This window comes from Pantherophis guttatus, chromosome 3 (genome assembly GCF_059756535.1).
Source record: "Pantherophis guttatus breed Tessera chromosome 3, ASM5975653v1, whole genome shotgun sequence".
In the NCBI taxonomy this organism is placed as follows: Eukaryota; Metazoa; Chordata; class Lepidosauria; order Squamata; family Colubridae; genus Pantherophis; species Pantherophis guttatus.
The window spans coordinates 130,860,582-130,885,003 of record NC_142065.1 but is presented as its reverse complement, the minus strand read 5'-3'; the positions used below and the strand labels follow the sequence as shown (position 1 = coordinate 130,885,003).

The window sequence follows — 24,422 nt, the reverse complement described above, 5'->3', positions numbered from 1 at the left end:
ATGCCTGAGAGTATTATTTCAGTTTACAGTAAATTACTTTTTCGTATTTTCCCACTTGAAAAATAATCCAAAAATTGCAGCTCTTGGCTGGATCCAGTTCAGATTCAATCTTTCTTTTGCTAGTTTTTGATCTGACCTTTTTGACATTATTTTTTTTCCAATGCTCTTTTGGCTAGAAAAGAATTTAAAAATAGAACTAATCGGACAGAGAAGGGAACATAAGCAAGCAGATGAGTGTCCACAAGAATCATGATCCATGACCCTACTTGCTGGACATGCATGAAATATTTAATCATGATTTGTTAAATTAGCTAAGTTTCCCAGATTTAGACAATTGACTAACCGTAAACTGGCTACCGTTTAGCTAAAAGGCGAAGAAGTGGTACAGTGCCAGTAATGGTCTTGGTTTAAAGGGGAGGATAAAGTGAAGGAAGAAAAAAAAATCAGGCTCCTATCTTTCATTAGATTATATATTAATTTTATGAAAGTTTACATCTTTTGCTGCATTATTATCTGACACAGTATAAAGAATCTTTTACTGTTGCTTTATACTGGGTAGTATTTTAGCATTTTAGTATTTGTGCAATTTGGTAATCTTGCAGATTACTAGATTTTTAAAAATGGAGGTATGGATATTAATTTTTTCCACCCTCCTCCATTTAGTTTACTGTAGAATGAAACAATAAGTGCTAGAGAAACCAGAATTTTATTTGCAGTTGTTCACTGCTGGTGCCTACATTTAAAGAGTAAATGGCAATTAGCTGCACAGACATACTTAGTAGTTGCATCTTAAGCCTTTCCTTTAAACAAGTTTCATGCAAAATGAATCAATGATGGTGATGATGTGTTTCAGTGTAAACATGATTTCAGGATTGGTGTTTCCAATAATTTTGGGGACAAAGATCGCATTTGTTCTTTCAAGAGGGGTGACATTAAATAAATAATTCAATTGTATCCAATTCTTAGGAACTGCCTGGACATTAGTCTCTGAAGGTTGTTTTTTTTTTTCTTGGCAAGGTTTTTTCAGAAGTGGTTTGCCATTGTCTCCTTCCTAGGGCTGAGAAAATGTGTCCGGCCCCAAATCACCCACCTAGCTTATATATCTTGGATTCCAGTTTCCATCCAGGAAGCATCCGTTTGGGTGAGGCAGCCATTACCATGCAAGGATTAGAGCATGTGCAAAATGTATCTAACTCAACTTTTGATTTCCTGCAGAGCTAAGCTCCATAATGCACTACCTGCAAAGATAAAACCTCCAGGCTAACTGCCAAGTAGCCTAGCTAAGTAACTTATTGTGAAATGCAAAATGTGAATTCTACCTGTTGTAACAATCGAATGTGAGATAGCACTCCCTAACAAACCTCTGGGCTATATGCCAGAAAATGTATTCCTTTCCCCTTTCTGAGGTCCATTGTTCTTAAGCGCTGAGAAAATCATGTAAATCATGGATAGAAATTATGTTTGCAACACTATGACGATCTGTGCAAGCTGTGTAAACTGTAAGAAGTTTGAGGAAAAGTTTTTTTAATGTGCCTGCTTTTCTCTCCTTGCCTTATTGTTTAAGGGGGGAGATTAAGATTGCCCAGCTTTAATCTTGATCAATAATAAAGCTGAATATCAGATTGCCTCATGTTCAGAGTTTCATTGGATTAATTCAGATTCTGAGCTGCACAAAAACCTAACAACCATTAAGTCTGTTTGCCATTGTCTTCTGTGGTCTTCTGTGGTGTTTTCCAAATTCAAATTCCATGGTAGTCTTCAACCCTGAGATTTCCAAAGTGTCTCCCATCCAAGTACTAACCAACTATGGCCATGCTTGTTTTCCAAAATCACCAAAACCGACCTGGTCTTTGTCATTTGCCATAGGTAGATTAAAGTTGTTAAAGTAAGAACTAGATAATTTTCAGCCATACGCTTACATTACTTACCTATTATTTCCAGTAAATGTAGATCTTGCTGTAACCTCCCAATACAGTAAAAACAAAAGATCTTTAAGCAAAGCAGAAAAGTTTATTACATGCATATACCTGAAAGCAAATGACTAGTGTCATTTAAAGTGTCATTTGTGACTGCTGCCCTCTTACGTTAAACTACTTGAAGTGTTTTTGAAAACAAACAGAAAGTACTTGTGCAACATATTCAGCCTATTTCTTTTTCTTAAGAAGTGGGGGGGGAGGATTCTTCCAGTTTTCCCTAAGGTGCCTTTTCAGGAGGCAACTGGACTTCGTTTTTTCTTTTGAAGATGTTTTGCTTCTCATCCAAGAAGCTTCTTCAGCTCTGGCAAGATAGCATTTTCCTTTAATACTTTGGTACATATAATGAACAAGGATGGTTAGAGGCAAGGTACATGAAGGCTGTGGAGATAGCATATGGAGAAAGGTCTAAAGGAATAACAAAAAAAAAAAAGATGACCAGACAGGGTGGGGCAGGGATATCCATGGGAATTTGTGTGTCAAAAGTCAAGACTCTGACAAAGAAACACAAAAGAAATAAAACCTTGATTGTGCAATTGCTGCGGTCCTCTGGGATCCCTTCTAATGTATCTTCCTTAACACACTTTTCTTTGTTCTTTGTTCATCATCTCACCACTTTCATGAATAGGTTAAAGTAGGAGAGCAGCTCCTGGCCCAGCCTCTCAAGGCACCACTATGTCATAATGCAAGGAGTTGATTTCCATAGCAACGGAGGGTTTTAAGGATGCTTTAGACTCCCTAGCTCTTAGCAGTATGAAAGCAGAGCTGGCAGCTGTATCATGCTGCTGACACAGCTTCTCTTGTGGGGCTGCAAAGTCTTCATCCAAATGTATGTGGTGAACATGTACGTTGCAGATAATATGACCAAACATCCTGAAGAAACAGTGTGTGGAAAATAGCAGTTTTAATAGCAGAAATACTGTACAGCATGAGGATGATCAAGAAGATAAGTTTTGGGATACAATAGAAGAGAGGGTTGTAAAAAAAAAAAAGGATGGAATTAAAATTGTCTGTTTGGGTTGAATGAGCCAAAAGTTTTATATAAGGTGGTTTCTATTACACTCCTGTAAATTGCTTTAGTCTCTGGACATGGGATGAAATAAAATCTGGAAGTAATAAAATAAAACTAAAATAATCTTAACAGATGGGGCCAAAGCCCTGGTGATGATGAAGACAAATTCAAATTTTGGGTTGAAAGCTTAAAAAAAAAGAATGCTGCATCTATTAAGCACAAACAGTTGCCTATTTCGTGCTTTATTGGCAACTACAAATTTATACAACTAATTCTAACTTTGGGAAAGATTTACTTCATGTCCATTCTCTGTATCTAATAGTGAGCAAATCTGTTAATGTGTGGCTATTCTGTCCAGACAGGGAACTACTTACCATATTTTTCGGACACACCTTTTTCCCCCCTGAAAGAGGCTGAAAATTTGGGTGCCTCTTATACTCCGAATGTAGCTTTTTCAAAACTTTTTCTCAGCCCTAACAAGGCGCTAATGGGGCGCTGGCGAGTGATCTTCCCAGCTTTGCCTGCTCCGACTCTCCGCTGTGCTTTAACAAGGCACTAGGGCACCTCTCAGCTGTTATTTATAAGTTTTTTTTCCAGCCCTAATTAGGGAATGAAGCCCATCACTGCCCTACTTGAGAATTAGTTTGCCCTAATAGTTAAGGCACCAGGATAGAAATCAGGAAAATCTGAGTCCTATTGTACTACTGCATACATTTATTTTATCCATATGCCCGATGTAAGTAATAATCAACCAAGTTGAATTTTCCCCCTTGTGTTTTAGGAAAAAGTGAACAAGTGAAAAAGTTTGAATTGATTAGCAGTTCAAACAGAAAGCAGGAACTAATTTGATTGAACGTCCCTGCTAAAAGCAAAAAGTAAAACATTAGAGACTCCTATATAGGAAATATTAGTCTAAGTTCTTTAAGTGACATATTACTTTTTGAGTGGATTAATCTTTAACTATACTAGAAAGCATTCTCCTTCTAACTCCCACTGCCCCACCTGCCCCAGTATTCTTATATCTTCTGCCTCCAAGTTTAAAGAGACAGATGAAGCTCCTCTAAATGTCAGCATGGTTTGCTGACTAATGTGTTTGAACAGTAACTTCCTTCTTTCACATCCCTGTTCATCTTTTTTTAAAAAAACATTGTAGTTGCTAATTTGTTGGCAATACTGAAAATATATAAAAAATGAACAATTTCATATTATTTTAATTTACCCTTGGTTTTCACATCTTCATTTGTTTTCTGTGTGCTGAATATTAGCTTGGTTTTTTTTTTATAAATCATAATTACCTAATGCATCTGACAAGCAAAGTCAATGGGGAGGCCAGATTCACTTAACAACAGTGTTAATAAGTGCAATGATTCACTTAACACAGGAAATGGGGCAAAACTCACTTAACAAATATCTCACTCAGCAACAGAGCAACATAAACTTTGGGTTCAATTGTGATCATAAGTCGAGGACTACCTGTATATTACTCTGTGAATATGTTCTGTTCTCACAAGGACAATCTTGTCCTTGTGAGAGGACAAGATGGTGCCCAATCTTTCATTTTAAACATTAAACTATACTGAGGTTGAGTGATTTACAAATGTCTTTCAAAGATACAAGAGAAGCAGCAAATCATTAAAATCTACTATAAAATCAGAATGATTAAACAATATAAAACCAAAATTTAGATCATAAAATGTGCTCCAGTATGTTGCAAAATGGCTACATGCATGCTATAATTCCACAAAAGTACAGAATGACTTTTCCCACCTTATTTTTGGGCATTCTGGACTATAGTTCCATCACTTTCCTCCAGAACTAACCTTTGGTGAGAGATAACAGGAGCTGTATCCAAATTCTTTTCAATGGCTGAAAGCTGGAAAACACTATTGTAGAAAATGGCTTTAGGCACAGAAATCAGATTGCCTAATGCTTTGGGCAGTGAACATTAGTTTGAGGGGATCTGGATAATATTCCAGAAAAAATGAAAGTGAGTTTGACTATGCTTGTACAAAACTTATTTGGCTCATTGCACTGTGGTCCACCCAATACAGTGGTCTGGACTGGAATGATTCACTGAACTATTACAAACTAACCACATGGTCTGGATTCATACAACATACTGGGCCAAATTGTGCTTAGCTAATTTGTGTGTTCTATACGAAGACTACCTTTCAGTAACTAAAGCTGGGGCCTCAACTGTACAACACTTTCAATAATCATTAACAAATACAAGACATGGAATAATGCAAGCTTTAGAATTATACAAATATATTAAAACAATAGCTTTACATAGCTCTCTATTAGGCTTACTGATATACATACTATATAGAAATAATGTGTTAAAAATACATGGCAATTTTGCAAAACTGATTTGGCTGATTAAAATCCACAGGCTGTAAAAGTTTGTTATAACAATACAAACTACTAGCTACTTGACTGAGAAAATTATTAGATGCACTGTACAATAAGAATATGACATGCTTTTTGCTTTTACATTGTACAATAAATGATCAGGGTATTTTTTTAGTAAACTAAGTAGTTGAAGTAATTTTTTAAGGTTTCTGAAGGAACTGATAGAGAACAACTTTTGTGCAACGGCTTAAGTTCCAATGACTAAGTTCAGAAAATATTGTATAGCCCCTCTGATGTGTAGCAGTAAGCACAAATCAGATAAAGTGGTCAGCTTGTTTTCAGATTTACTGTAATCTGTTACTCTATGCACTGTAGTTTGTAACTTATCACACCAAGCTAAAAAAGAAACCAACCAACTTTTAGCTTAGTGTTGTATATAAGTAGACATAGCTCTTTCTCTTTAATCTCCATAGACTTTCAAGTATTCCAGTGTTACAATTTACATTATACATGTATGTATTTTACATTATAGTTTGCTGAACCTCTTTAGATAAAGTTTGAGATGGAGAAGATGTGGAAGCTCTTTTTATTAATGATCCTTCAATCACTTTTGTCTTAGAATGACAGCTTACTTACCAGAGGTCAAGGAATTATTATTATTGTTAAAATTTGTGGCGCTTTGATTTCTAATACAAATGGATCTTAACACAAATATACAATCTTGTATCAATTGGCATTGTAATAACCAGGTTATACCATAAACTAGAGCCTTCAGCATATTGGTAGTGAGAAGTTCACTTTGAAATACATGATTTCATCATTTTATTCCTCACAAATAATAAAATTCGGAGTAGATTTAACTGAAAGACAGCCTGGCCAACAACTGTTTCATACATATTTTTATTTAGCAGAGATATTTCTTAAATACAGAATACCATTCATCTGAATAAATTTATTCAGAAGAATTTGATGTGGAAATATATGTCAGCCTCAAGCGGTCATATCTTAACAACGGGAATGTGATAATGCCGGTCATCTTCAGTTAGAAGGAGGACCTCATGCCAATTCATCTGATATTCATCTGTGTATCTTTCTAGGAAATCTTTCGTATTAATCTTACACAACCTATAAACTATTATTTTTACTTCAAGAGAATGCTCAAGAAGAAATAGATCAATCTGTGGAGGAGAAAAAAGGGAAACTCACAATATAGAAAAGACAAGTTATAATGTACAATTCATTCATAATTAAGATGGTCAATTTGGCTCCTTTTTTTTCCTCATAGTGTGTATATTTTAGCTTCTGATGCACATGAGTCCATAAAACTTCTTGATTCAGGAAGGAAGTACAGTAATTCATTTCCCTCTGAACCATGCCAAACCCGTCCCAAGCAATATAGTCTTCAAACTAGATCAATAAAAATTTGCAGTAATCCAGACCTTTATTAAAAGCAATAAAAAGTGACAAAATATACAAGCAGAGAGCTCTGAGGGAAAAAGGTATGGCCAATCAAATTAATATATTTGTGATGTTTCAGGTATTTTATTTCTAAAATTAATGGGCAAGGTGATCTCCACTTCCATTTCACACACACACACACACACACACACACACACACACACACACACACACACACAAAGTGAACTAAATGTGGCAAAAGGTAAAAGCAGAAGATTCCTCATATAATATTTCTTATGAATGAAGACAAATATATGTGTCCCAGGATAATGTTAAAGGATCTAATCTGGGTCAATCATCGGGACCAAAGGTTTTGTCTTCCGAGCTTTTGGACCTGTGCTGAAGCCCATCTTCAGGGAACTTCTCTCTAGCAGAGTGTATGCTGTTCTGCGAGTGGTATTTATATTGTGCCTGTTGTTATGTGGCTTTTTAGATGTTGATTGGGGTGTGTTGATAACTGGCTATTAAGCCATTTGCTGTACAGCCCTCGCCTTATAAGTACTTGAGAAGCTGGTGGTAAATCAGCACTCCTGTTGACTGACGAGGGGCCTGTTTCCCAGGCTTCAATTACCGTATTTTTCGCACTGTAAGACACACTTTCCCCCCAAAAAAGTGGGTGGAAATGTCTGTGCATCTTATAAAGTGAATATTGTGGTGGGAGGAGGGGGGTTGGTGCGCCACCTGTCACTCTGCCACCATTCACCACTGCCTGGGAACGCTGGAGCCTTTGCTGCCAAGCAGCTGAGTAGTGGTCACCTTTGCAGCCGCCAATCACTGCCGATTGCCATCACCTCCGCTGTCATTTGGCAGTGGCGATCAGTGGCAATTGGTGGCGGCGGTGATGAATGGCAGGGGCGATTGGCAGTAGTGGTGATCCCGCCACCTAGAACAGCTGATCGGTGATATTCTGGGAGGCTGATCCAACTGCCAATCAGCTGTTTGGCAGCAAAGGCTCCAGCGTTCCCCGGCAGCAGCAGGTCAGCTCAGTTGACCAGTGGTGGGTGCAACAGAGTGGAGCCCTGATGAGCCATGTGCTGGGGCTGCGATAATGTGCTGACTAGGCTGTTGGCTGTTTGCTGCAAGGACGATAGCCAGATGAATACCGGATGGATGCTGGGAGGCAGAGGCAGATTTTTTTTTCTTGTTTTCCTCCTCTAAAGCTAATGTGCGTCTTATGGTCTGATGCGTCTTACAGTGCGAAAAATACGGTATATCCCTGGCTCTTTTTGTGCCTGCTCAGCCAACAATCTTAATAACTGCAAAATTGAATGTTCAAGTTCCCTGAAGATGGGCTCCAGCATGAGTCCGAAAGCTCAGAAAACAAAAACTCTGGCCCCGATGACTGACCCAGATTGGATCCTACAACATTTTATGCTTTTATGAAACATAAAAGGTCACTGAGAATAAAAAAGCCATTATCTGTCATCAAAAACAAAACAAAACTGTAGGGTGATCAGAACATGTAGCTTCAGTCCCTTCCCTAATTTTTTCCTTTTATATGAAAAATACAAATAAAGAAAACTTGCAAAATAAGCAGAAACAGAAAACGGATTGCTTATTAAGCCCTGTGATTTAAAAATACTGCATACAATTTTAGTCTAATACTACTTTTCTTGCTCTGGGCAGCACAGAAGTAAATCAGTTTAAGCCTCCTAAGTTCTTTTTTAATGCCAAAATTTATTACATTTTGTTTTGCATTTACCTGATCAAGACCTCTTCTGTCTCCTATTGAGTTCAGATGATTCATCATATAACTTAAAGGGTCCAAAGAAGTATCCCGTCTAAAAAGGTCACTAAAAAAGTTTGGAATGCATTCCTGGTTACTGGCCAAGCGTTCATAAGCTTCTATTACTTGATAGAGCATGAGGAATTTTATAGCCTCATAGAATTTATGCTCCATGCTTCCACCAGTAAAGAGAGCTTTGCAAAAATTCTGTCTTTGAGCTTGATCTTTAATACCACTGATTTCCATCCACTACAAAAGAGAATAGGATGAGAGAAAATTAACTCTTCAGATCTATGAGAACAGTTGTTTTATTTTGGTGACAATATTTTTGTTATATCTACTCAAATGGATCTGCATATAAGAGGTACCAGTAGGCATTATTAGTTGAGGCACCTGTAGGAACCAAGCTGGAGGAAAGAACTTCCAGAAGAAGAAGAAGAAGAAACCCCTAGATCAGCTGAAGGACTGCATAAATTGACTGATTATTTTGGGAAGCAGGGAGGAGAAAAAGGGAGAGAAAAAGAATGGAGTATGACATCCAGAAGGAAATGAATGAATGGCTGGTATTCTAAATGGGAATATTCCAGCAGTTTACACAGTGGTTCACAGGTATGAAAGATGCTATATACAATGTTGTCAATTCCTTAAATAATATGTTTCCCTCAAAAGGATATTCTTCAAGAGAGGCTACATATTAGTATGACAGGACTACACCTTTAAGTAGTTTTGAGGGGCTAAACTAACAGTTTTTAACCTCAAATAAGGTAAATATATTTGCAGACTATCAAAATCACAGTGCTTTTCTTAGATACTAAAAGAAATGTTAACTCATGATTACAGAAATATGCAAGAAATTGTAAAGTAAAATAATTGTAAAATATGTTCTAAGGCATATTATCAATCATTTTTTTAAAAATAGCATTTAAAATGTTACCTTCAATATTTATATGCTTCCACAACCATATATTGATTGGTCAACCTGAGTTTTAATTAGATACTTATGCTAATGGAAATTACTCCTAATATTTTACTAACGTATAATTGTTACAGCACCAGTAAGCTTTAGACTTTTATTTATCCCTTAATATCTACTCCCTTACCTGTCCTTTTAATGCTTCAATACATTTACGTAATTTTCCTAGTATATTTGAACCTGTATATCGTTGTGATCCGAAGCTGTACTGCTGGATCCAATTACATCCTTGTGAATAAAGAAGTTTTTCAGGGAGCTGAAAAAAGAAGAGCATGGCTGATTCTTCAGTGGAGAAGTTTAACAGGAAATTGGGATACCCTGAATCGTCTACAGATATTCCTTGATATAATCTAATGCTACTTTTTAGTCTAATACTACAATTGAGCCTGGAATTTTGGGCATAAGTGGTTGTGGTCATAGGTCCACATATGACTGGACTCAATTTTACGGCCTTTTTTTACAATGGACGTTAAATGAGTCACCACAATCATTAAGGTAATAATGCACTTATTCAGTGAATTACATGGTTGCAAGTCTGAAACCAGCCTATCCAATGGGCATTTTGTGCTGGAAAACAGCAAACACTGCCAAACATAATCATCTGACCATGGGATACTGCAACTTGTAATAAATGTGAGCCAGTTACTAAGCACCTGAAATTTGATCATGGACTGTGGAGGTGGTGCATCAGTCGTAATTTTAAAGATAGGTCATAACTGTTTTTTGAGTCTGTATCTTTGAATATTCATTACGCAACTGGTCATATGTTGAGGACTACCTGTAGGTGAAAACTACAAGCATAGGGATAACAAGTATGATGCACCTCAGCCTCCTCATCCTAATTTTTCAAAGAGAATATTTACTTCCAAACAAGATGCTTCCAGTTTATTATATGAAGTTTTTTTTCCCTGAAAAATTGGGAGGTAAGTTACATTAACATACTGTAGTTCTGCTATACTTGAACTCAAAGTTGTCTCCAATTTTTATAATAATGCCTTAAAAAATCTAAACATCCCCCCAACATTTTTTTTTCTGTAGATCATGATTTATTTTGTGATTTACCTTTAGTATATCTGTAGCCTTAGTCCATGATGGGAGAGGAAGACCTTGGCTGAATATCTGGAATAGCACAGCTCTCAGCAAACAGTATTTATCTCCACTGACTTGTCTTATATATTTCACATGGTAACTCCAAAATAATGTTTGGTAAGACTTTGAGAAAGTAAAAAGGGGGTAGGTGGGATAAATGACTAGTCAGAACAATAGTTTAATAATAGTAATTGAGAACATGAAGACTACTCAAAGAGTAAAACTTAGGCCATGTGGCCACTTGTGGTCCCCAACATCCTTTTAGTGGCCTGCAGATCAAACTATATTATATTTTCTACAAAGGTAGATTTTTCAAGGCAACATTCAAATTAAAATCTAGAATAGCAAAATACCCCATCCATATACAACAGATAAGATAAAGGTAAAGGTTCCCCGGCACATGCGTGCTAGTAATTTCCAGCTCCAGGGGCGGTGCTCATCTCCATTTCTAAGTCGAAGAGCCAGCGCTGTCCAAAGATGCCTCCATGTCATGTGACCAGCATGACTAAACGCCGAAGGCACACGGAGCGCTGTTACTTTCCCACCAAAGGTGGTCCCTATTTTTCTCCTTGGATTTTTTACGTGCTTTCAAACTGCTAGGTTGGCAGAAGCTGGGACAAGTAATGGGAGTGCACTCTGTTACGCGGCGCTAGGGCTTTGAACCGCTGAACTGCCAACCTTCTGATTAACAAGCGCAGTGTCTTAGCCACTAAGCCGCCGTGTCCCATTACCAGTTACATAAAAGACTTCAAAACTTGAGCAACAAACAAGCCAAAACAGAAAGACAGCACTATATTTTCAAAAATGAGGAAAAACATCTCTGAACCAAAACAATTTTAAACAATATTATTATATTTGTTCTAGGTAAAGGAATCCAGACTTTAACTGTCACTCCTGATTAGGCTGCACCCTATCTCACCCCTATTAATATACTCTTGTTAATGTTAGCTTCTGCTAATGATCTCAGTTATAAAAAAATTTATAGCGTAGCATGCAATCCTTTAATTAACAGCAGGGAAAAAAGTGTTTATCAATGTAGCATAATGTTTCTCTTTCAAACTGCTCATTTTAAAAATTACATAATTTTCACACCATAATAACAGCTCACAAAACTGTTCCTAATTCTCACAAGGTTAACACACAATAAGTCAGAATGAATTAAACAAAACATAAAACAAAACTGAGAACTGCCAACAGAAATGCAGTCAAAATGAACCTTCTTTAGAAACAGTCTTAATTCAGGGAGACCTCAGAAGATCACTAAAAAAATAGAGCAAATTTACTTAATTGTTCAGGAAATTACCCCTATTTACGGTATTATTCGCCCAAGGAATCTCATTTTAGGTCTATCATTAAGCCCAAATTGCTTTGCAGGAAAGTTTATGTCTACTATCTGGCTATATATCTAATAAAATAAATGGGCAAAAAATATATACGAGAAAAAAACATCCTCTTTTGTTTGAGCAAAATTAGGGAAAACTGCTCTTTATTCTATTATCATCTTAATTTCTTTAAACCTGTCATTTATTTATTTCTATCCAATCTTTATTATGTTTTTACAAATAATTCAAGGTGGTGAACATTTCCAACATTTCCTCCTATTTTCCTCAACAACCACCACCTTGTGAAGTGGGTTGGGTGAGAGTGTGTGATTGGCCCAAAGTCACCAATCTAGCTTTCATGGCTAAGGCGGAATTTGAACTCTCCTGCTTTCTAGCCCGGTGCCTTAACCACTAGATCAAATTGGCTCTCTTTATTTCAGATTGTACAACTTCCCAAATCTAAACTTAATTTTATAACTAAAGAAAAATATGATTACCAATTTTTGTAATCTCTTAGCTCACAGGAATATACATGAAATCATCCCCCATTTTTATCTGCAAAATGAAAATCCTGTGAATTACATTGAGCTGAGAGATGTTACATGTCAGGTGCAAGCAACCAGATTCACGTGTGAAAGTTCATGTTGACTACTTTATTCTACCTACAAGAATCTTCAGACTGCTCATCACCTCCTGGGAACAAGGAGATAAAGTTCCATGGAACTCAGGTGTGTCTGTGTGGAGTCAGTCCTAGGTCACTCCCTGCATGATTCCTTGCCTGGCTGGTAGCTTCCCAACATCAGCTATGCCACAGTCACCAAACATGCTACATAACTGAATGGGGTACTGAACCAGGGACTGCCTGTTCTAGTCCAGCAATCTGAACAGTACACAAAATGAATTAATACTTTTAATCTACAATGTTAAAACTATGTTCAAACATGTCTACATTTTTCTCCCCATTTTGAAAATAGTTCTGATCTTAACATGCAATTTCAGTAGAGAAGACAAGATTTGGTTATGCAACTTTCAGTTTGATATCTCACTTCTTGTATATTGAGATATTACTGTGGTCCCAACATGGAAGACATTTTGATTGTCCAGTCATCGAAAAGAACCCCATTTTGTGCTTTGGCAGCTCACCTCTCTCATTTGTTTTGCCTGCTCTGTTTCTCCTTTCCATTCTTTTGCACAGAAAGTGAGCAAGTCAGTTTCGTCCCAAACACTTCGGTTATCTAAACAAAATGTCAAGTATGACTTAATAAAATGAATCTGTTTACATTATGAAAGGTTTTTTTAGCACACATACATGCAGACATAACAACACCACACATTTTACTTGTGAATATTCTCTGTAGGTATCTGCTGCACCTGAAATCCAAACAAAAGATCAGCAGTCAGAGCATGCGAAGCAACTAAGATTTCACACAACTTTATAACATTGAGAAAGCTAGTTGGAGGCTTGGGGATGACAGAAAAGTATTTATTTGTGCAAAACAAGGCTGGGCTCACAAGTATGGCATGGTATAGTTTGCTTAATCAATTAACTGAATAAATCACATTTTTCTAGGTTCATGCAACAGACTAAACCATAAACCAGATCTTAAAAACCACACTGGCTGGGAGCATATGATATGTTACACACTGTGGTGGCCTAGTGGTTAGAATGCAGTATTGCAGGCTAACTCTGCTCACTGCCAGGAGTTCAATTCCTTTAATTCTCACCGGCTCAAGGTTGACTCAGCCTTCCATTGTTCCAAGGTCGGTAAAAAGAGGACCCAGATTGTTGGGGGCAATATTTTGACTCTGTAAACCAATTAGAGAGGGCTATAAAGCACTATGGGGCAGTATATAAGTCTAAGTGCTATTGAAAAGCAAAGCATCATGTAGCTTTCAAATTAAATGATAGTTATCAATATTTACCTATTAACTGTAATAGGTAAAGACTCTCCAAGAGCAGTATATTTTCCCCTCTTTTTGAGGAAAAGTTACAGTATGAGCATCAAGATTTCTACAGTACAGTGAGAAATTCTAAATGGGATTAACTGAACTCCAAATTTTGTAGAAGTGAAATTTTAAGGAAAAATGCTAAGAAAGACACTTTTCCTCCTCCCCAAATTTTGTCAGTAACCACTAAGCATGCTTGGCATCTGCACAACAAAATGTTGAAAGAAAGAAAGAAAGAAAGAAAGAAAGAAAGAAAGAAAGAAAGAAAGAAAGAAAGAAAGAAAGAAAGAAAGAAAGAAAGAAAGAACCCAGGAGGCAATGATATGGGAGTGCTAGAGTCCCAAACAGGAAATACTCCACAATGAAATATTCTATTATACTTCTATCTATTAAATATGTTGTACTGTAAAATGTAAAATATTTATGTAAAATGTAAACAAATGTAAAAATAAAAAAATGTAAAATAAAAAAATGTAAAATAAAATTAATTCTCAGATTTCTCACTTAAAACTGACCTTTTCAGGAGATGAACTAGGTATGCACATAGTTGCCTACAAAACCAAAGAGCAGTAGCAAAAACTGTCATAGTTAACCCAAATTGTTCCTATGCTGCTTGTAACAGGGAATAGGAGTGGTAGTCAGTTCTGCTTCAAGCCTGTACTCCATTTTAGCCTAGAACAGAGAAAGGAGTGATTAAGCTTCATGACATTTACAGGTTAGCAAATGAAACTTTTAAAAAAAAGATACAAGGGTTGTCCTCCTTAAAGAATACAAAAATATGCCTCAGGCATCCATTCCAGGCCATGGTTACACAACATGCTGCAGCAGGCAGAGGCTGTGAAATACTTTGGACTGAATCCCCCAAACATACTTCTGAACACAGAAGGGCATAAAAGAAGCATTAAAGCTGCTGTGTCTTTCTCCTGGATTGCAGCTGTTTTAAAGTGCTCAAGATCCACTTTAAAGTACTGCAGAGATCATTTAAAAACACATTTGAAGCTGAAATTTTGTCAAAGTATGGCTGTGTTTGTGACAACTGTATATTACTGCAATGGCTATACAAACCCAACTACTGGCTGCCTTTGCAATGAGAAGTCCCAGTGTCTCACGCAAAAGTAGTAGTCTGGTCAGGTTGTTAGCCAAATATGGCCTAAGTTCTGATCCTGGTATGCCCAGGCTTCATAAAGGCACCAAGGCAGGAATATCATTTTATTAGGATTTATTCAGAATGTTCTGGTTAAAAAGGATTCCTCTCGTTTAAAGAGGGTATGCTGAGACTCAGCTTTCAGTCCTTTTTATAGTTAACACATCAAAGGAAATTACAATAGAAAAGTTGATTGGACAGGGCAAAAATAACTCCTCCTTTGCATAGAAAATCCGTTACATGGAGTTAAACATATTACATGTGACCACACATATACCGTATTTTCCTGCGTATAAGACGACTGGGCGCATAAGACGACCCCCGACTTTTCCTGTTAAAATATAGGGTTTGGCTATACTTGCCGTATAAGACTACCCCTCTTCCAACGCACACCAAATAAAAATTAAAAAACATCAACTGGGTCACCCACAATGTAAAAGCAGCTGTGCTAGACCCAAAATGGCCCCTGCAACAAGCAGGAACCTCACACAGCCACAACAAGCCCAAAAACCCAACTTTCACACTTTACACACACAAAATTCCACATGCAGCTTTGTGAGATTTTGTGTTTGTGTAGTTAGAGTGAAACACTACAGAAACACTAAATCTCAGAAAGCAGCACAAATTTTATTTTATTTTATTTTATTTTATTTTTATTTTTATATGAAAGCTAAATTTAAAACTTCCTAAACTTTAAATGGCTAGGTCTAAAAAAGAACAACTAAAAAAAACCCAATTAACTATTTTTTTAAAGCTCCCAAAGGGGAAAAAAACTTACCCAATAGAACAGGGTTCTCCAACCTTGGCAACTTTAAGACTTGTAGACTTCAACTCCCAGAATTCCTCAGTCAGCTTTGCTTTGCTGGCTGAGGAATTCTGGGAGTTGAAGTCCACAACTCCCTGCCTGCTTGATTGCAGGCATGGAGTTGCTTGCTGATGGAATGGATTCAGGCAAGCGAAGCAAGGCAAGCGTTGCGACTAGCAGCTAAGGTAAGCAAGCTGGAGGGGGAAGACTTTTTTCCTTTTACATAGCTCTGGTGATCCCAACTGAGTTGCCTGATTAGAAGGCAACTCAGCTGGGATTGTCAGAGTTTGGATCCCCAGAGCCATGTAAAAGGAAAAAAGTTTTTCCTTTTACATGGCTCTGGCGATCCCAGCTGAGTTGCCTGATTAGCAGGCAACTCAGCTGGGATCGTCAGAGTTTGAATCGCCAGAGCCATTTAAGGCTCGTCAGAGCCTTTCGGGCTGGTCTGCCTGGTTACAGGAGAACGACACCCAGCGTATAAGACGACCCCCGACTTTTGAGAAGATTTTCATGTGTTAAAAAGTCGTCTTATACGCCGGAAAATACGGTACCCATTGAAATGAAGTCTGAGGAAAGCAGAGGTGTAAAATTTAAGATATTAATGAGGGGAAAAGCCATAAGGTTGTTGAAGATCACAGAGAAATAAATCAAATACCAATTAGCACTAAGAAACTTTCTCTCATTAGAAGAAAACTCCAGACCTCCCATCCTATCCTGGGGAACAAAGACAGTTTTTTATCTTGAAGATTAGGAATGTTAGAGGTTATCAATCAAACCATTAACATTAAATTTTAAAACAAGAGAAAATTGAGTAGAATTAAAATACAAAATAATTATGTTAGTTAGCAAGTACAACATACTGCAAAGTCCATGTTGTTGGCACTACAAAGTCCATCCTGGGTAGCCCTAAAGTGAGAAAGTGACCCAACCTAACCTCATAATTCCTAAAAATAAGGGCAAATTAATTTTCCTATTTTGGGACTCCCATGTCACAAAATCCAGGAAGATGCAGCCTAAAGCTAGCTTTCTCTTTTAATTGATAGTAAAGGGAAAGAAAAATTAAAAACATTTGAAAATGGGGCTATTCTCAAATGGGAAATGTGAGGAGGGGAGGGAAGCTAAGTCTTCCCCTTCCATGGTTCCAACTCTGATCTAGCCATTACACATTTGTTTTCTGTTTATTTTTTCAATGTAAAAACATACAAAATCCAAGAAATGATAACCTGTTAGCCATTGTGAAGTTGGGTAAAGTTTGTTGAAGGATGGCACTCCTTATGCAATTAGGGTAGCCCTCAGTTCCCTTGACAATCTGGCACTGGATCACCATTCATTTGTGCTTCTCTCTAGACTGGGTCAGCCGTGTTGTGAGAACCCACTCCCAGAGACAGTGTGTCCTTCCTAGAAAGAATACAGCATTAGGTATATACGGTATATATATATATATCATGATAACCTGGATGACATATCGAAACATGAGTACAATAAGGCAATCAGGTCAGCTTCTGATTTTTTTAAGCATTAAGCATGTAAAATTTAAGGTTTTTTAAAAAAAATATGACAAGTCATATAATTAAAAAGGAAAAATGAGCATAATAAATGGGTGAAAATTGAGTAGGACAGCTTCTAAGTAAGCAGTCACATTACATCCCTGTGAAGGGTACTTAATTTCCTTCTAGTATCAGAAAAGTGAAAGGAACAAAGGCACGGATAAAGAAAGGAAAGGCTATGTACACCATATTAAACTTCTGAACAAAAGATGGGATATTAGTTTAATAAATAAACTGGCCAAACAGTTGGCAAGCCAGGAAAGAAAATTTGCAATCAATTCTATGGTAAAAATAACAATCCTAATTCTAATCGTCTAGATAAAGGATTCAGCTTCAGTTCAATCTTCCTCAAATATGATGGGGCATTTACAACATCTCTATTTTTATTCTACCTTTGTATCATATGGAGTGGGCCATTTAAAGTATGAGCAATTGCTTAGTTTACTCCTTTCCCCCTTAGGCATTACCCACGTAACATCAATAAGAAAGTTCATTACACTTTTTTTGGTGTGTTGTTTTTTTTATCCTCTTTGACTACATAAAGTGGGTATCTTGGGTACCAAATTTTATGTTTCCTGATGACAGGAGAGAAAGTTGCAGAAATCAGCAAGGTCTACATTTAGTGATGAGCAGCTGGAATCAAGGAGCAGACACAGTTAGAGCTATGAACAGTCAGAAGAAAAGCAAAATGTTTTGACAGTCCTTCCAACAATTATTTTTTTCCAAGAACAATTTATAATTGTCATAGGTAATGCAAGTTTAAAAAAAATTGAAATTATTACCATATGTTTGCGTTGCCTAAGACATTCCGCTGACAGGGATGTGAGAAAAAGAAATTTCATGATATATGCAGCAGAGGTCAAGGTTAAAAGCAACCATCTCAAATTGTTACTGCAAGGCAAGGCAGATAGTTCTATAAGGGATCTTTTATGTAGCAAAAGCTACAGCATAACTTTTTGAGCTCTTTCCAAACCCCCTAAAAGTAGAATCTATTCTGAGAGGAATTTGCAAGAGTGTAGTTGGCCACGTTCCAAATCACTACCCAACTGTATATTCCTCTACATAAATCTGGCTAATTTTTGAATGTGAACTTTTTTTTTTTTTGCTGGATATTGCATTCTGCATTCTTTCTGTGAGTTCATACATAGGTCATCAGCAGTTCTTGAATATCTTTGCCATTTCTTATTTCTTTAATGTAAAAGTAAATTTACTTATAGTCTTAATTGCTAAACTATGTTCCCTCTATGCATGTCACAACTATTCTCCCATGATACATATCCCCTGGAACCTAAGACAAGAATTCAAAAATTGTATGTCTCCATAAACTGCAACATTCTCAAGGACACCAATAACAGATGGATTTATAACTCTCCCTTTCAAAGAGGGATACAGGTTCAAACTGTTAGAACAACAATCAACTTGATTAGTTGTCACAGTTCTCAGTATCCTGCATTACAAAATGTTCTCTTTCCTGGCACAGAGGAACAGATTCCTTCCTAAATCCGTAGCTGTATTCCTTACCACTTGTAAGACAATTATTTGTCAATGGTCCAGTGTGCATATACTGTACATGCTTATCTTCAATCATTGTAACCTTATATAAGAGCTTGTTAAGGCACTTTCTGGTGTTCATTCTTTTTAGCAGGATACCAACGACTCACTGCAATGTGCTAACTTCAATAAAATTATTGTTGGATCCTCTTTAATTGTTGGTGTGTTTTTCCACTGCATCTGGCAAGCCAAATTTGGCCTCATTCTATTCTGTTTTTTGGAAAATTAGCCTAATGGACTGAAAGAGTCCTGATCCCCTTTAAATAATTTCTTTCTAATTTTGTGTTGGATTAGAAAGCAAAAAGAAAACCAGGCCTGTACACAGAACAATATATTGTTGGTTGGCCACTGAGTCCATTGCTAAATGCATTATCCCTGAGAGATGAGTGTTTAGTCCCTGTTGTAATCTATCCAGTGAAGTGAATACTAAGTACTTGGTTCCACTGTCAACCTATTCTTACTAGAACTCTTCCATTTGTAGCTACTGCTTCACTGGGAGTGTTTGCATAGCGACTGAAGAAGAGCTCACTATAAGCAACAGAAAAAAGAGGATCTCATTTCATTGGATCAACCTAGTGGCCTCCGTATTTAACAGCACACAAATCTTACAATTAAGAATCTAAATCAAGCAAAGGAAAAGGCAGATGTCTGTCTACAAATCAAGGCAAGGATGAATGTCAAAAAGTATCCAGAAAGAAAGTACAGTTCACTGGTGATTGGAAAAGGAGTATGGCATCTTGCAATTTTGTGTTACAAAGTAGCCTCGTGTTCTAAATCTATCCTGTTCTGAAGAAATCCATGGCACTCCTGTCACATTGCTGATTCACATTCAGTTTGTAAAAACTACTATTATAAGTACCTGTTTAAAAATATTATTTCCAAATGATATGTCTCCCATTGTATTGCTGAGTATTTGATTTTGTTCCACAAAGGGCATTTTTTTCATTTTTCATTTCATTTTCTGATAAATTTCTGTTACTTTATACCATTTCTCTAACATCAAACCATATGTAAATTATTATAGGATACTATGTATGTCATGTTTTATATCATCTGCAAATATGATAAACATTTCCTTTACCTCTCGATACAAGTATCTAATAGAAATGTTGAAGAAATAGAGTCCAGGATTGAATGTGATGGTATCCTTTTGAATATCTCATTCCAGTTTGATACTGGATTTTTGATCAGTTTGATCACTCTCTGCTTTACCATAATGCTATCCACCCACACTTAATTAGCTTGAGATACATCTCTCAAAGAAAAAAGGGGACTGAAAAAGAATTGTACATGAGCCTGGACTTTGGATTCAGAATTTCAGAAACAAGGAACAGAACCAACAGCAGCTGATTTCATTTCTTTATATTTGCATTGCCACACCCATACCAGTGTGGTTTTGTTAACAACTGCACAGCTATTTCAAATTTGCAGCTCAACATCCACAAGCCTCAAAAGCTGCTCTTTTGCTTTGCAACTTCAACCTCAATATTTTATTGATGGAAAACACTTCCTTTCTTCAACAGCACATGAGTAATAATGCCAAGAGACAATTATATCTGAAGAATGCTGTAAAGGTTCTTCCTTACAAAACACCAAGGAAAAACCAGAATTAAGGCAAAACTTTGAAGAAAACATTTGAATGTTCACATGGAGGATCTATAGTTTGATGGCCATATAATCATGGTTGCATGTAAATGGTTCCATTTTAATCCTCAGCACTTGTAGTTAAATTACCCAAATAGCTCTATGGGTCCCTAGGAATCCATTCTGCTACCAGAATAGAGACTAGTAGCCTAAATAGATTAATGATACACTCCTTACAAGTCTTCTTTGCATATGTATTCAGTAAAGAATTCTCAAAAATGGATTTCATGTAAATGGCATCAGCCAACAGGCTTGCAGAGATTTTAAGGTTTGCAGAAATGCATATGTTTCAAACAACCAAAACTAAGGAGAGGCAGTTGACTGAATAACATTAGCACTTAGTGCTTTACAGCTCTCTCTAAGCGGTCTATAAAGTCATCATATTGCCCCCAACAATCTGGGTCCTCATTTTACCAACCTTGGAAGGATGGAAGGCTGAGTCAACCTTGAGCAGGTGAAAATTGAACTGTCGAATTACAGGCAGCCGGCAGTACAATGGCCAGTGGACTAAATATGCCCAGAGGATTGTTGAGAAGGGGGAGAGGAAAGAAGAGAAATCAAGGCAAGGATAAATGTCAAAAAGTATCCAGAAAGAATTTAGTTAACTGGTGATTGGAAAAGGAGTGTTGCACCTTGCAATTTGGTGTTACAAAGTACCCTCATGTTCTAAATCTATCCTTTTCTGAAGAAATCCATCTCAAGTATCTTATTATAAAAACAGGAGGTTAGACTTTATAGTTTTTTTGCTCGAACTCAGCACATCTTCACTATCCTATGCTAAAGGAAAACCTTTCCTTGTATATTAATAAAAACAGTTTCAAATCAATTCAGACTGATCAATTTTTGAACTGTGAGTTTCCCCTTGTGGTAGAATGGAAGCAACATAATTTAATTTTTAATGGGTGCCAGTGTACTCATAGAAAAAAAAAATGACAAAGATTATCTCAACCCATCCCACCCTATCCTATCCACAAACCTTAAGACTACTGATGTTATCTGTATTATCCTCCCTCCCTCCCTGCCCCCCCACCAAATTCCTTATTACTCTGAAATGACTGGACTAAAAACATACATATATATATATACATATACACATATACATACACACACACGTACACACGTGTGTGTGTGTGTGTGTGTGTGATGCTAATGTCCATCAATTAATGCAAACTTCCTCATGGAAGAGATTTATTTTACCAGCAGAAGTAAAAATTCCTATACTGCATTAGTGTTGTGGAAATAGGGAATTAAAGAAACATCCCTTTTAGGGCAGACAGAATCAGTTTATTTATTTATTGCAATAAAGGATCAAACCTTGGTATCGCTATCAAGAGTTTGAACGAAGTATGATTTTTAGCTCTAAGCATTTATACAGTTTCAAACAAAGGATTCTGTGAAGTCAGCAATTCATATGGTCATATACATTTGTCATTTTTAATTGACATTTCCTAATTACTGAGTTTGCAAAACAGTTATAATAATTCTTCTAAAAAGTTACTGAAGCATAATTTCAAATTATCTCTTGTTGAAACAACAATATGGACATCTCCGTTACTCTGACCTTCAAAGTGTAAATCACCTAGACTGTCCTTATCTGTGACAACCGAGAGGCCTTGAAGTAGAAGTCCTACTTGAAAGGAATGTGCCTGCCTACATGCTGGATATAATTGCAAACATTTTCTCTTTTACAATATTAAGAACAAAGAGGGCCCTTCAGTGATCATCTAGTTGGACCCACTTTTACTTTATTTATTACTTTATTTGTTACATTCCCACCTTACTCTCACATTATTAGAATAGTCTTCCCCTGCCCAGTCTGTTTCCAGGGCTGTTGGCTATTCCTCTTGGGAATCTTGTGGGTCTTCCCTTATGGAAGTCTTTTCTAAACCAAAGAGATACCTGCTACAGGTAGCCAAATTTGTACCCTACATTAGTTAGTAGGTTCAGATGGGGCAGGCAACTACACACTGGTGGAGCTGAGGGGTGCAGAGGCCCTATCATATACATTAGCAGCTTGGTATTTCTCTTTTTGGGTCTTTTGTTTTTTTCACATATATGGAACTTATCATGGCACAATCACAAAGCCCCGACCACAGCCTTTCAGCTTGCTCTGCAAAGCCAACTTCCTCTCCTCCTCTCCCCACAAACTGAGACTCTGAAAGCTCATTTTTCCGGGCTTCGGAAAGAAGGCATTTGCGAAGTCAGCAAAGAAAGGCAGCAATCCTCCTCTCCCGCCAAACCCAAATCCCATCATCCATATACACACACGCAACGCCAACGTGCAAAGGTGCAACCTGCGTATTGGGAGAGATAGCTGAAGACCCTGGTGGGAAGAACCGACCCTCAACGGGTGACCGAACGGGGCCGGCTATAAAACGGGAGCCTTGCCAAAGTGAACTCGGGAGCGCGAAGCAAGAAGATAGAGGGGACGAAGGGGCAGAGCCCCGACTCTACTATGCCGCCGCCCCCAACCGCCTTCCTCCCGGCGAGCAGTCCAAAGGGCGCCAAGCGAAGGGTGGCTTCGCCTGGCGCCTGGACCGCGCTTTTCCCCTCTGGCTTGGCCTGCTGAAGGCCGGGAGAAGGCTACAGACGAAGAGCCGGTGCTTACCCACTCCGCGGCTGAGCCTGTTGCCTGGCCGCTTCTCACCTACCGCTGCTATACGGGCGGCGGCTGAGGAGCGTTGGGCGAAGCTGAGGAAGGCGAAGGCGGCAGGCAGAGGCCTCCGCCCCTGGCTGACAGACTGCGCCACAGCGGCCACGCCTCTCTCGCAGGTCCCCGGAGGGAGAACGGGCCGGCTGCTCTGAAAGCGAAGCGGCCTGTGGTGTTTTGTTTTGTTTTGTTTTGTTTTGTTTTTCTTGTTGAAAAACAAGAGGTGATGCTCTCCGGAACCCCGTCCAAAAGGATGGAAACTGCCCTGGGCGAATTTATTTTATCATTTTTACGAAACGCCCTATTGTATAATGAGCTTGTCGATCAGAAAGGTCGGCAGTTCGGCGGTTCGAATCCCTAGTACAGGCCTCTTGCGTGAACGGGGTTGGACTAGATGACCTCCAAGGTCCCTTCCAACTCTGTTATTGTTAAACTGAATCGAGATTTTAAAACGTGTTTCCAAATAAGGGTAGTCCTCGACTGAACAACAGCTCGTTTAGAGGCAGTTCAAAGTTACAATGGCACTGGAAAAGGGAACTTATGACTGTTTTTCACACTTGTGACCGTTCCAGCATCCCCATGCTCATGTGATTTACATCTGGATGCTTGACAACTGGTTCATATTTATGACGGTTGCAGTGTCCCGGGGTTGTGTGACCCATCTTTTGCGACCTTCTGACAAGCATAGTCAATGGGGAAGGTGGATTCGCTTAACAATCGTGTTATTAATTTAACAACAGCAGTAATTCACTTAACAAATGTGGCAAGGAAAGTTGTAAAATGGGAGAAAGCTCACAGAAATTTCTTACTTAGCAACATAAATTCTGAGTTCAATTGTGGTCATAAGTCATTTTTCTGTACAAAGAAACAGTGCAAAATAGACTGCCTGGTGGTATCTGCTCGGCTTTCTCAGTTATACAGTAAGCATACAAGAGCAGAGGGGGTGGGCAAAATGAACCCCCTCAGAAAAGCTTATTTTAGCTCAATAAAGCTTGGCAAATAAGCATCTCAGAGAGTACCTAGTGGCGCCCCGAAGTCATCTGATTAGGGTTTGCATTTCCATCAGGAAGTCTTTTCAAATGAGCAGAACTTTGTGGATCTCCCTCCCCACCAAGTGCTTTGAGCCAGTAACTTGCTATAAGCAATGCAGAAAATAATGAAGAGCTCCAAGTATGCTTTGCTATTGAATACTTATTCTTGTGTGTACATGCCTTTAAATCCTTATTGAC

At 37.8% G+C, this 24,422-nt stretch overlaps 1 protein-coding gene across 2 annotated transcripts; it reads right to left on the bottom strand.

The window, feature by feature from the left end:
* Positions 1-6,221: 6,221 nt before the first annotated feature.
* On the bottom strand, positions 6,222-23,332 carry OTULINL (OTU deubiquitinase with linear linkage specificity like). 2 transcript variants are annotated; one of them, XM_034411893.3, is made up of 9 exons: positions 23,152-23,332; positions 17,025-17,199; positions 14,368-14,524; positions 13,245-13,276; positions 13,049-13,140; positions 10,557-10,706; positions 9,622-9,750; positions 8,498-8,770; positions 6,222-6,515 (listed from the first exon to the last, which is right to left on the bottom strand). In XM_034411893.3, exons 3-9 carry the CDS (start codon positions 14,436-14,438, stop codon positions 6,336-6,338), a joined length of 927 nt encoding a protein of 308 aa, XP_034267784.1. In that variant the 5' UTR covers positions 14,439-14,524; positions 17,025-17,199; positions 23,152-23,332; the 3' UTR covers positions 6,222-6,335. The 2 variants fall into 2 exon arrangements, with proteins under 2 accessions (XP_034267784.1, XP_034267786.1); XM_034411895.3 differs by having other exon boundaries at positions 23,195-23,273.
* Between the last annotated feature and the right edge of the window lie 1,090 nt (positions 23,333-24,422).